The sequence below is a fragment of the Aphelocoma coerulescens genome, chromosome 1A (genome assembly GCF_041296385.1).
Source record: "Aphelocoma coerulescens isolate FSJ_1873_10779 chromosome 1A, UR_Acoe_1.0, whole genome shotgun sequence".
In the NCBI taxonomy this organism is placed as follows: domain Eukaryota; kingdom Metazoa; phylum Chordata; class Aves; order Passeriformes; family Corvidae; genus Aphelocoma; species Aphelocoma coerulescens.
Genome location: NC_091014.1, coordinates 4803429 through 4815666, shown reverse-complemented (window position 1 = coordinate 4815666; position 12238 = coordinate 4803429). Strand labels below are relative to the sequence as shown.

The following is a 12238-nucleotide window of genomic DNA, read 5'->3' as shown; positions in this document are numbered from 1 at the left end:
CTGAGACTGTGTAATTATCAGAGACAGTAAAACTGTTGTATTAAAGATAAAAGCTAGTATTATAGAGAAATAATTAACTGCTTAATAGGGCATTTACTGAGCAGAGCTGCAGCAGGCTGTCTCCAAATTAAACCAGAAATCCAGCCAAGATTACCAGAGCTTAAACAGGGAGCAGAGTTGTTTGATAGCTGTGACCTGGGGTTAGGGGGGATGTTAAATCCACACAGGAACAGCACCACATCTTTGAAGACTCCAGGAGATGATGGAGCCCTCTGTGAAGCAGCACTTCTGTCCTTAGTGAGCACAGCAGGGCTCTGGAGACTGAGCAGCAACTGCAAAGCTTCCCTCTCCTCCTCCAAGCCCTACAGAGTGCCAAGCCATGGCATGCATGGGCACAGGCTCAGCTGGATGAGGCTAGAGAAAGGCTGAAATCTCCTCTGCTCTTCTCAAAATGTGTTTCCACTCAGCAGGTGGAACTGGATGATCTCTAAGTTCCCAACCATTCTGATTCTGAGACTTGGTAAGGTCAGGAGAAGGGGACCCAGGTCTATCCCATCAAACATGAGCAGAGCACCACTGGGATGACAGCCTGCCTTCTTCAGGGTGTGCCCTCACAAATCACCACTCTGCCCCTACTCGGCTCCAGCTGCTGCAGACAAAAAGCTGTGAAGTTGAACCAAAAGGGAAGGAAGATGAGTGACAATTTGAGAGATTCCCTGCCCATGGCTGAGAAAGGGTAGGGCAGGAAACAAAATACTTCCCAGCCCTTCCTCTTCAGTCAAGGACAATAAAGATCATACATGCTTGAAATTCCCTCAGAACTACCAGGCTGGGTGGAAGCTGACATCTGAATGAGAACCTGTGAAATGTTAAAAGAAGAAAGATTTGGAGGAGTCTTTCAATATAGATCTGGAAACAGTCAGAAAGCTAGAAGATAAAAGCACAATGACAGCTGTCCTCACTCTTTTTCCAGGGTAACATAGAGGCTAATATTCATGGTGTTCTGTTGATGCAGTAGTAGGGGACAGACAGCTTTGCCTGCCCTAGACACAGATAAATGCTGTGAAGTTACCAGAGCTTGCCACAGTCAATGTCCCACAGTCTACTTCTGCTTTTAAACAAATTCTCTGATTATAATTGATCAGGACAAGGGCAGCAGCAACAACAGCCCTATTCCCTTGTGCTGTTCCTCACCCATGCTGGAGCATCCTCCCTGCATCCCCCATTGACCCCACACTGCATTCAGGCAGATCTGCTGCAGATTTGTACATCAGAACAGGTATAAACCCCTTAATTTAAGCAGAATTAGCTGCAGCATCAACCAGCTGCTGATCAGCAAAACAGGCTACCAAGTCAGGTTTCTACAAAACTATAGGGGGAAAGTTATTTCCCTAGGAGATGGTTAGACATGCTTGGCTGAAAGCCAGACCACCTCCCTGACAAATCTTACTGCAATCAACCACAGGACTCTGAAGTTGAGGTTTGGAAGGGAGGTGCTGACTCCACAGCCAAAGCTTTTGGGATTTGATTTACAGGCATGCAAGCCCAACCCCCCTGAGCTCAGCCACAGGCCCAGGGGATGGATATTGAAGCCACAGGGATGAACCTTTTATTAGAAGTACTACAAGATGCATCAATAAACTTAAATTGTGAAAGGTCCACCAAAAATAAAGGCTGAAATGCCCCAAACTGGTGGTACTGTTACCTGCTTTTAAGAGGGGACTAAACCGACTGCCATAAACCCCATCTGCAGGGCCACATCCCACTAGCAAGAGGGTCAGGACTTTATTTCTGGCTCGTGCCAAAGAGGACTGGGAGCTACTGTACCAAGGAGGAAAAAGAAGCTCTTCCCGTACCCAACCTCAGTGTTATTTTTGGCAGTACAGTATCCAGTAACACATTACAACCTATTTTGCAGGACACACCCTTTCCCAAGGCCTTTTCCAAGCCTCAGGCAGGAAAGAAGCCAACATGCAGGATATGGAGCCAAAACCCTGGGGTCTGCACTATTCTTAGCCAGACAGCTCGACCCCAGACACAATGGGAGGAAGCAGCAGCCACTGTTTGCAGAGAGCAGCCAACATGCTGCTGGCCAGAAAAGTGTGAAACTTCCATTCCCCATCAGGTTCAGGGAGCAGCAAAAGTCCTGGTTTTCCTCCTCAAAACACCTGTCAGTGGCTTGATGACATGGACTGCTACTGACTTCCATCCTTTGGTCTGCACTAGGTGTATTTAGTCATTCCCTCCCAAATAGCCTTGTACCAGTTACAAGAATGCAAGCACAAGTAGGAAAACTGGCAGAGGAAGGAACAGAGATCGAGGCTACGTTCATGGAGTCACAGAATGGTTTGACTGGAAGGGACTTTAAGGACATCTCATTCCAACTCCCTGCCCATTGTCAGGGACACCTTCCACCAGCCCAGGTTGTTCAGGAGCCTCAGCTGGATCACTCATCCTTCTGGAGACTCCAAGTGCCCCAATGAAGGCCACAGCATACCCTGGCATGGTTCTCAGTTTTAAGCTCAACCCCCTATGTCTTATTTCTACACAGATTCTTAGAGCTGTCATAGCCAAGTGCCAGGTGGTCACCAACCAAAGCTGTGAGGTAACAAGCATCAGTTGTGCATTGCACATTGAGAACAGAACTATTATGTGCTGATGCAGTACATCCTGCAGGACACCTGGACTGAGGCTGGGCTCCAGCTCAAACACAGAGTGTCCTGGAGGAGGCAGTTGTGATTCCCTCCATATAAACCATCACTACACTGCAAGCCAGTCCCTTGAAAAATGGAGTTTAGACAAGGAAAGATAAAAATAAGACCATCAAATCCAAGATCATTAAGAGAACACCACCTGAAGAATGAAGTGATGCACAAGCAGTTACCATAGAATCACAGATGGTTTGGGTTGGAAGGGACCTTAAAGATCATCTACTTTCTACTCCCTTTTAGCATTTAAGACAGCATTTTATCCAAACCCAACTTTTATCATTAAAGTCTCTCTGCCATACAGTTTTCTTACAAATGCTGTTTAAAAAAAACAGCTGGAAATTTAACAGACACCTTAAAGCTTTGCACGCTCCACCTCATAATTATAAAAGACTAATTTCCCTGTAAAGTTTTATGTAGTGTTAAGTCACCCATAGCATCAACTGCTCACCTCATGTTGCAGGACCAACTCAGCCAGGTGCAAGGTGCTCTGCTGCCCACGGATCACAGGTAACTTTTCGTGCAGCTCTACTCTGCCAGCTCATTTCTCATCTTCCCCAAACCCCTTTGTTCCTTCAGAAACCAGGAGCCTCCCACTCCCCACTCTGCCTCCACCACTCGGTTTGGCTGCTTGAGGGGTGACGGCCAAGGAGAGGTCAGAGCAATCAACAGCTGCCATTCAAAAGCTTTGTGGAAAGCTGTGTGCAGCTTAATGAAGCACACTGAGTGCTGCACAGACCTTCCAGCCCACAAAGTGCAACACGTGTTCTCGAGCTCATCCAGTTTTCAGATGTACTGAAGCAGAAGAGAAATGTGCTGGGAGTCCTGCCATGTGCAGCTCGTTGCCTAACCCACAAACCTACATGTAAATCAGCAAGGACCCAAGCTTCACACTGCCAGAGACACTGTTAACCTCTGTGGCTTTGTTTTTTCTCTAGAGGGAAAAGCATTTACAGGGGTGAAGTTGGAATTTAAATGTTCTTGTGTGTGAACAATTTAAATCACACACAATTATGCACTTGTGTGAGAGCAAGCAAAGCCAGCAGAGCCTGTTTTGGGCATGGTAAAGCTGCAGTGTTTTTGTGTCCTGGGCAGATTGATTTCAGAACAGAATGGAAGTCTGGATAGATCAAGTGCTCTAGCATTTATTTCTTCTTTTTCTTGACATGGACTCACACTTCCACCCACCCTTATGAGGTATTTTCAGTGTAAAGCCAAAACACAAAACAGAAAGCACTTGGGATACTTTTGAAGCACACAAACAGCACTTCACTTCAAACTACGTACAGCAACCACCCTGAACTTAACACTGGGACAGGATCACAGGATGGTTTGGGTTGGAAGGGTCCCTTGAAGGTCATCTTGTTCCAACCCCCTGCCATGGACAGAGACACCGTCCACTAGACCAGGTTGGTCAGACCCCCATCCAAACTGGCCCTGAATGTTTCTAGGGACAGGGCATCCACCATCTCACTGGGCAACCTGTCTCAGCATTTCAGCACCCTCATTGTAAAAAATTTCTTCTTGTATTTAGTTTAAATCTATCCTCTTTTGGTTCAAAATCATTGCCCTTTTCCCTATCACTATAGGGCCTAGTAAAAAGCCACAAAAGATGAGTTAAGTTTGATTTATCTGGTGGAGACAAGTGCAACAGCTTCCACGAGTTCCTCTCAAAGTTCAGACACTTCTCAACACAAGGATGCTCTCTCCCATTTTACCATCCAGGAGACAAGCAACATTGAAAGGTCAGCTGGAAAATCCACAGGGATCAGGAAAACACAGACCACAGATGAAGGGGATATTTCTGATGTTCTTTAACAACTGTTTTCAGCCACAGAGACACCATTTCTTTTACAGGAAGTCTGGTAAACTCCTATTCTGTGGCTCTGCCTCAGGACAAGCTACTTGGACCAGTGTCTAAAATACCATCCCAGGTGCAAACAGAGCATCTCCAGCACCAAGTCCTGCCTGGGGGTCAGCACCAGGGTCCCTACTGCAAACAGCTCTGCCTTCTTAAGACTAAGCTCAAGGCAAGATATGCTGGAAGAGCATGTCCAGCAGTGATGTGAGAAAGGAGACACTGCTGTCACATGAGGCAGGATCAACACATTTTCAAACGCAAAGCTGAAAACCAGATTCCCCACTGGGTTGTGGAGCTCAGTCCAGTCCAGCTCTTCTTGCCTGGCAGTCTGAGCGTTCTCCAAGAGCAAAATCTATTTTCATACCAACATCACAAGTGCTACTACACCTCATTCAGCAGCTCAGAGGGCTGCCAAGATAGTTTCAGGAAAAGCTGGAAGAGAAACAAATGTTCATGCGTGTCCTCAATGCTGTTTGTGGCAGAGTAGAAAATGAATATACTAGCTCCAGGGAAAGCTTTTTCCACTCACAGTGGAGACAAAAATCCTCCAACTACTCCCCAAATCTGTTTCTCCTGCACTCCAGTTAATTCACAAAGAAGGCTATGGATACAATTTATACAAAACATCTTCCCTCATTTCAAAGAGTTTTGCTGTCCCCTCCGCAAACCTGGACAACTTTGGCTAGTGTAGAACTCCTTCCTCAAAAAAAAAAAAGTTTTCAATGAATAGCAGCAACTGCAAGGACTCCACCGTCAAACTCACACCCAGCCCCTGCAGCTGAGGTAACTGCAATGAGCTTTCTTCACTCAGCTGAGTGATGCCCAAGGCAAAGCATTACAAACTGCTTTGGATGGGATTGCACAATTATCCCCACTCCTCAGTCATGACCTCCCCAAGGAGACACAGGAATCCAGATTGCCACATGCACACAGCTGCTGGGCTCCACCACCTCTGCTTTCAAGTGTTTGTGTCTCAGTTCTACGACTGCCCTTCCAGCCAAAGTGCCTCCAAAGCCACCCCAGGCAGGTGGAAAGGCTAACACCTCTTTGCCGTTTGATTGTCAAATGGGGCAAAGCTGCAACCACAGCAAGCCCTGGTGCAATAAATGGTTAAAAGGTGGGTTTTTTTGGTTGAAAAGAAGTTAAAAGTTTCTTGCTAAAAGATCGGGGATGTACAGTTAATGAGTTAATTGTTATTGCGACTGTACGGGTGTAATGTTGCTATGTGCCCGCTAGATGGTGACACCAGTGGGGGAAAGTAATGGGTCTATAGAAAAGAGCAGAATGTTCTAGAACGTTCTTAAGATGACTTAATAATTATGATGTAAACATGTTGAGGAATTATTGGTTAGGGGGCAAACCAATCACTCGGCGCCCCAGAGACTGATGGAGCTGAACACCAATGAGGACCCCAGCAACGAGCCCGCAGAGGGAGGAGCTGAGCTGCACCAATCCCAACATCAGAGAGAGATAAAAACTGCCCTGGGGCTCAGCCCCTGGGGGGTCTTCCTGAGGAACCTGAGTCCAAGGGAATGCCCTCTGTGTCGCACTGTTTGTTTTTTTCTGGGTTGTCGAGTGGGACTCAGGCTTACCTCAGGTCTCCGCTCCTGGTTTTCTTTTTAATAAACGAGCAGACTTTTACTCCACCCAAGAAGTCCAAGCCTCGTTTATAACACTGGGATTAGGCTCAACTGCAACCTTAAAGACCTTGCTGGAAAAGCAACAGAGTGTTTGTAGGCTGAAATGAACTCATCACTATGCTCATGGGAGTTGACAGAATAATAAAACCCCACTAAACAGCTGTCCTGACTCCCTGCCAAGGCTGGGCATCATTTACTTCTGGCTCCTGTTTTCACCACACAAAGGACCAATTTCACAAACTGCACTGCAACAGGGAGCAACCACCCCACTCAATCCTTCAAAATTGATTTCCTCCTCCATTAGGTTTTCCTACCAGGTTGGCAGGAGAGAATCTTCCCACAGCCTCAAGAAACACAAATTCAACAACACAAATTATTCTGATAAAAACAAACTTACCCTCCCTGCAATGGGCATGCTCCACACACATTCTGGAGGGATACTCTGAGCACATCCCATGCACACACACACCTGCAAAACTTTGCAGAACACCACATCATTGTTAATCTTGAGTTTCTCTAGATGTTTTCAAGAGCTGTGAACAGTATCTGCACAATTTGGAAATCTTACCTATCCAAATCCAGGTATTCCTATAGCTGAGCTGGTACTTTAAAAGTAGAAGGAATGAAAAAGGTCTTGGCTTGAGTTTGGACAGGAATTTCCTAACACAGTGTTGAGTTGGAAAGGACCTTAAAGAACATCCAGTTCTAACCCCTGCCACGGGCAGGGACACCTGCCACTATCCCAGGTTGCTCCAAGCCATATCCAGCCTGGCCTTGAATAATTCTAGAGATGGGGCATCCACAGCTTCTCTGAGCAACCTGTGGCAGGGCCTCACCACCCTCGTGGACCTCCTTTCCACTCATCAACCCGTGGCCTGCAACATCCCAGCAAAGCAGAAATCACAGTAATAAAACCAACAGAAACACACACCAAGAATGTCACAGTACTGAAGGCAGAAGTGTCAAAGGGCTGACTGCAGATACAGCAGCATCTCAAGTTCTAGATGATGTAGTTACCCAGCCAGCACTGCCTGTCTTGATGTTGAGCTGGATGCAAAGAAGATGCCATCAAAGTTCCCAGCAAGTTTTTTTTGCTCAGCTCCAGAGGCTTCCATACCTCCCAGACACCAGAGCCTTCTCAGAACGCTGCCAACTGAATGGGCCACAGCAACAGCCCAAAAGCTGCTGCCCAACATAAAATCATGGGTGAGCCCACCACAACCACCATGGGTTAGGAGTCAGCACACAAATAGCCCCTCCAGCACATCCAAGGAAGCCTGCAGCTGGAAGTGTGTGACTGGGGCACAGGTAAGGACCAGCTGGGGTGGATTAGGGACCAGCAGCCCAGGTGCAGCCAGAGGAGGTGCTGTCACTGGGATCCCAGGACTGTAAACACATCTGCCCTCAGGGTCCCAGCCGGCAGTTCCTCCACAGTTGAGTCACGACAAAACCACACAGGATCAGCTTTCGGTTTCTCTTCATTAACCAAGAGGTTGTTAATGTTCTCGGAAATACCAGCCCTTGCACCAGCAGTTAGCCCAGGGTTGATGATTTTCTAGCAGGGGTGATGTAGCCTCATCCACAGAGGTATTCCAACATGATTTACCGAAGTCCTTGATTTTATGGGACACCCCATGGAGTTTACAGGACAATTAACCCATATGCACGCATCACTAGGGGAAACAGGAACAGAAAAAGAAATTACCACTCTTCTTACTGTCAAAATTTGGTGAAACACAAGCAGTGGCATGTTGCAACTGGGCTGCTCCAGCTGGAAGAAGGTATCAGTTATCGCTGGAAGAACTTGTTGCAGCTTTCCCTGGCAGCCTGGCCTTAACCGCAGCGCTGGAGCCTTTGAAAGTGATTTCCAGAAGGCAGAGGGGGACAAGAGAACCTCAAAATCTGCAGCTACTTGGCCAGAAAACTTGGAAGTTTCGGTTCACAGTCACCACAGGCTTTTAAACAAAGAAAACAGATCGAGTTCTGGCATGTTGATTGAACTTGTGCTAAACCACTTAACCCTGAAGAGCAGCAACACACACATTGCTCTGAGCAAAACACAGCTGCAGCACAAAACAACAGTAAATTTTCACGGCTCTTTCAGCCTCAGTGCTCCCCACCTTTTCACAGGATCGCAGAATCAATGAGGTTGGAAAACACCTCTAATACCAAGTCCAATCATTAATCCAGCACTGCCAAGTCCGTGACGACAACACGTCCCTAAGCACCACATCCACACGTCTTTTAAATCCCTCCAGGGACGCCGACTCCGCCACTACCCGGGGCAGACTCTTCCAATGCCTTCCCCTTCCGGGGAAGAGGCTTTTACAAATATCCACTCCAAATTTTCTCCAGTACAACTTGAGGCCGTTCCCTCTGGACCTGGAAATCACACCCCGGGGTAATTTTTCTCACTGCTCAACTGATTTCTCCCACTGCCACCCCTTCCCAGTAACCAGCAAAACACGTTCTCTCTGTAACCTCCTTCCCCGGACCCTCGAGCCCTAAAACTTCGCGCAGCTGAAGCGAAAATTAAACAAAACAGCATCACAGCGCAATTAACCCACCCTTCCCCACGCAGCGCCGTGTCGGACACCCGCCCCGTTTTTGTCAGCTCCTCCCCGGCAACTCGCGGGGTTACACCAACACCTTCTTACCCTTCATTAAAATTTTCTAAGTGACTGAGCAATGGCCAACACAAGCGCAGCCACTTTTACCAGATTACAGCCGCGCGTTCCGCGGAGCTTCATTACCATCAGATTAGGGCTGGGGACGGGAGTTTTTAAGAAGGAGCATCTGGCGCAGCAGCCGCCGGCTCGGGAACATCCCCACAGCGCGTCCCTTCCTCCCAAACCCAGCCGGGAGTTACCGCAAAACTTGGTGTTTTTAAGTGGCACCCAGCCCCGAGCGGCGCCGAGGTGCCGCCGGTCCCCCCGCGGGCAGGGGGTGCCCCGAGCCCCCCGGTACTCACGCATGAGGGTGCTGAAGGCGCAGAGAGCCAGCAGCGCCTGCAGCAGCACCCCGAAGCGCCCCAGCAGCGCTCCGCTGCCGCAGCCGTGCGCCGGGCGGGGGGCGGCCATGGAGCTGCGGGATGCGGTGGGGCGGGACGGAGCGGAGCGGGATAACGGGGAACGGAGCGGTGCGGGATAACGGGGTACGGACCGGGGCCGGAAACGCAAATGGGACAGCGCCGGCCCCGCCGCGCACAAAGGCGGCCCCGAGCCGCCCCCGCCCCGCCCCGGCCCGGCCCGCCGGCAGCGGCACCCGGGGCGGGGCGGGACGGGAGAGGGGGGACGGCACCGGGGATGGAGATGGAATGGGGTTGGGGATGGTACAGGGAAGGGGACGTGGATGGAGATAGGGATATGGAAGGGGTTGGAGGTGAGGATACAAAGGGGAGAGAGATAGAGACAGAGGCATAGGTATGGGGATGGAGATGGAGACAGCGATGGGAATGGAAATGGAGCTGAGTTGGGGATGAGGATGAGGATGGGGATAGAGATGGAGATGGGGATACAAAGCGGACAGAGACAGAGGCATAGGGATGAAAGATGGGGATGGGAACGGAAATGAGGATGGGGACAGGGACAAAGATGGGGACAAAAACCGAGATGGGGATGTGGAAGGGGTTGGATATGGGGATGCAGTGGGGACAGACACAGACAGCGACAGGCATGGGAATGAGGATGGAGATGGAGACACGCATGGGGATGGGAATGGAGATGGACTTGGAGATGGGAATGAGTATGGTGATAGGGAATGGGAGAAGGATGGGGACAGAGATGGAGATGTGGATGTGGAAGGGGTTGGAGGTGGGGGTGCAATAGGGACAGAGATAAAGGTGGAAACGGGGATGGGGATGAGGATGGGGACAGAGATAGAGATGACAATGTAGATGAGGTTGGAGATGGAATGGGGATTGGGAAAGAGATTAAGGGGGTATCAGGATGGAGATGTAGGCAGAGACAGTGATGGGAAGACGAGTTATGGATGTGGATGAGGACAGAGACAGAGGTGGGGATGATTATGGAGATGAGGATGGGGGGTTCTAGAGAGAACTGGGGTGCTGGATTGGGGAAATCTTGCTGAGGTTTGGAGTGCTGGGTTCGGGGAATCCTTGCGGAATAGGGGTACTGGGCTGGGGAGGGTGGATAGGGGTCCTGTTGGGGTTTGAGATGCTGGACTGAGGGAATCCCAGAAGTGTTTCAGGTGCCAGGATGTGGATGTCCCAGCAGGGTTTGGGTTGTCCTGGCTGGGGAGGTCCTGGCATAGTTTGGGATGCTTGACTGGGGAGGGTTGGTAGGCGTCCTGGTCAAGATTGGGGTGCCAGGTTGAGGGGTTCCAGCAGGGATGGGAGTGCTGGGTTTGGGAGGTCACAGTGGGGTTTGGGGTACCAGGCTGGAGAGGATCCTAGCAGGGTTTAGAGTGCTGGGCTGGGGGAGTCCTGGTGGGATTTTGGGTCTGCTGATGGGGTCAGGTTCTTAAACTGCAGCCTCAAATTTCCTTTTTTTTTGCTCCTCTGTGTAACACTACTGCTACCCCCCTCCACAGCGTCCTCCCCACAGGGCAGATTTCATTTTCTCTCTCTTTTCAATACACTGGAGGCCAACTTTAGCAAGCACTGGGGTCACACACTGAAGTTTCCCTCCCCGATTTTGCAGGGTAGGAGCTTGTGTTTAGTTACAAAACCAGAGAGGCTGCAAATCTTATCCTGTCATATGACTCTGAGCAATGGCCTTAAAAACAGCAGTAAATGTTATGAGACAAGAAAATCATGGGAGCTGGCCTGCTGCCCAAATAGGTCAGTTTTCAACACAGGAGAGAATTGTGTTATTCCTGGACTTGGGAATCCCCTGTCCTGGGGAGGTCATTAGTGCCAGGCAATTTAGGCTGGAGTATTATCCCTCCTCAACTCAGCCAGCACATCCCTGAAATCACAAAAATAGTCCCTCCTCTTTCTTTTCCAAGGGTGAATTGAATTTTGGGTTGATAGATGTTCACTTAGCTCACTGACTTTAATCATGGTTTAATCATGAGTTCAGCCAGGAAGGTGGAAGTTTCATCTCACTAACTCATTTTCAGCTGATTTTGTATGTGCAATTGTTAGTTTCATAAAAAGGTTCATTCCCCTGAGCTGGTAAATGTGATTGTGTTTCGCAGTCAGTTGCCTTTATATTAAATTCTAAGTCAAATATTAAAGTTGATACTTTTATATAAGCCAGTTGAACACACTGTATGTGGAAGCATCTATTAAGCAAGTACACATTTTAACACAGATTTCCTCAGGCTCTAACTTTTTTTGCATTTTCTCAGATTTCCTAGGCTGCTGCTAAAAAGGCATTTTCAAGAATTGCTGGATGGTAATTTTTCCCCTGAGAGGTGCCTTGGACTCCACTTACCCAGGTACAGCATAGCAATTGGTGAAAACAAAGGGGGCAAAAATAAAAGACATTTAAACAAGATGGGCATTTCTTAAACAAAGTTTTAGTTTTTATCAATAACCTGCAAAGTATCTGTGATGTACCAGGGTCTTGCCCAAGGGGACAATTTTTCAAAAGCTCCCTCGGAGTTAGTGCTGCCTCCTCCCCTTTCTCCAAATCCAATTAATGGTGATTTCTCCCAGCTGCTTTATCAGCAGGACAAAGTTGTCTGAGGCCCTATTTCCAGGTGCTGATAGTTTTACAAGAGAGCAGAGTGCCTCCCATGTGTGAAAACACTCAGGCTACAAGAGGGCAATAAACAGAACCCCTTGATTTCCCCCCTCCTTGCAGGAAGAGGTAGATATCCTTCAGCGGCTGTTGATGCTCCACACTCCTCTGTGAAAACACAGCTTTCCTTTATCAAAAGCACCTTTTGCACTTCAAAATATTTATATTTTCTGAACCCATGCAAAAAAGTCCTTAAGCTTTTTCTGCATCCCAGGTGGAGCCCAGGAGCTTTGGTTATAAAATTCTGCTCTATTATTTTGGCAATTAAGATGCCTCACTACTTGCTCTTGCTCCCCCCTCCCCAAGGTTTTTCTTTCTCTG

General features: G+C 48.6%; 1 protein-coding gene across 1 annotated transcript in view; it reads right to left on the bottom strand.

The window, feature by feature from the left end:
• LOC138121234 (store-operated calcium entry regulator STIMATE-like) overlaps positions 1-9425 on the bottom strand; it is a 30377-nt gene extending 20952 nt beyond the window's left edge. Inside the window, exon 1 of the mRNA XM_069034552.1 lies at positions 9181-9425. Coding sequence (XP_068890653.1) covers positions 9181-9289 — 109 coding nt within the window. The 5' untranslated portion in view covers positions 9290-9425. The remainder of the gene's footprint in view (positions 1-9180) is intronic.
• Between the last annotated feature and the right edge of the window lie 2813 nt (positions 9426-12238).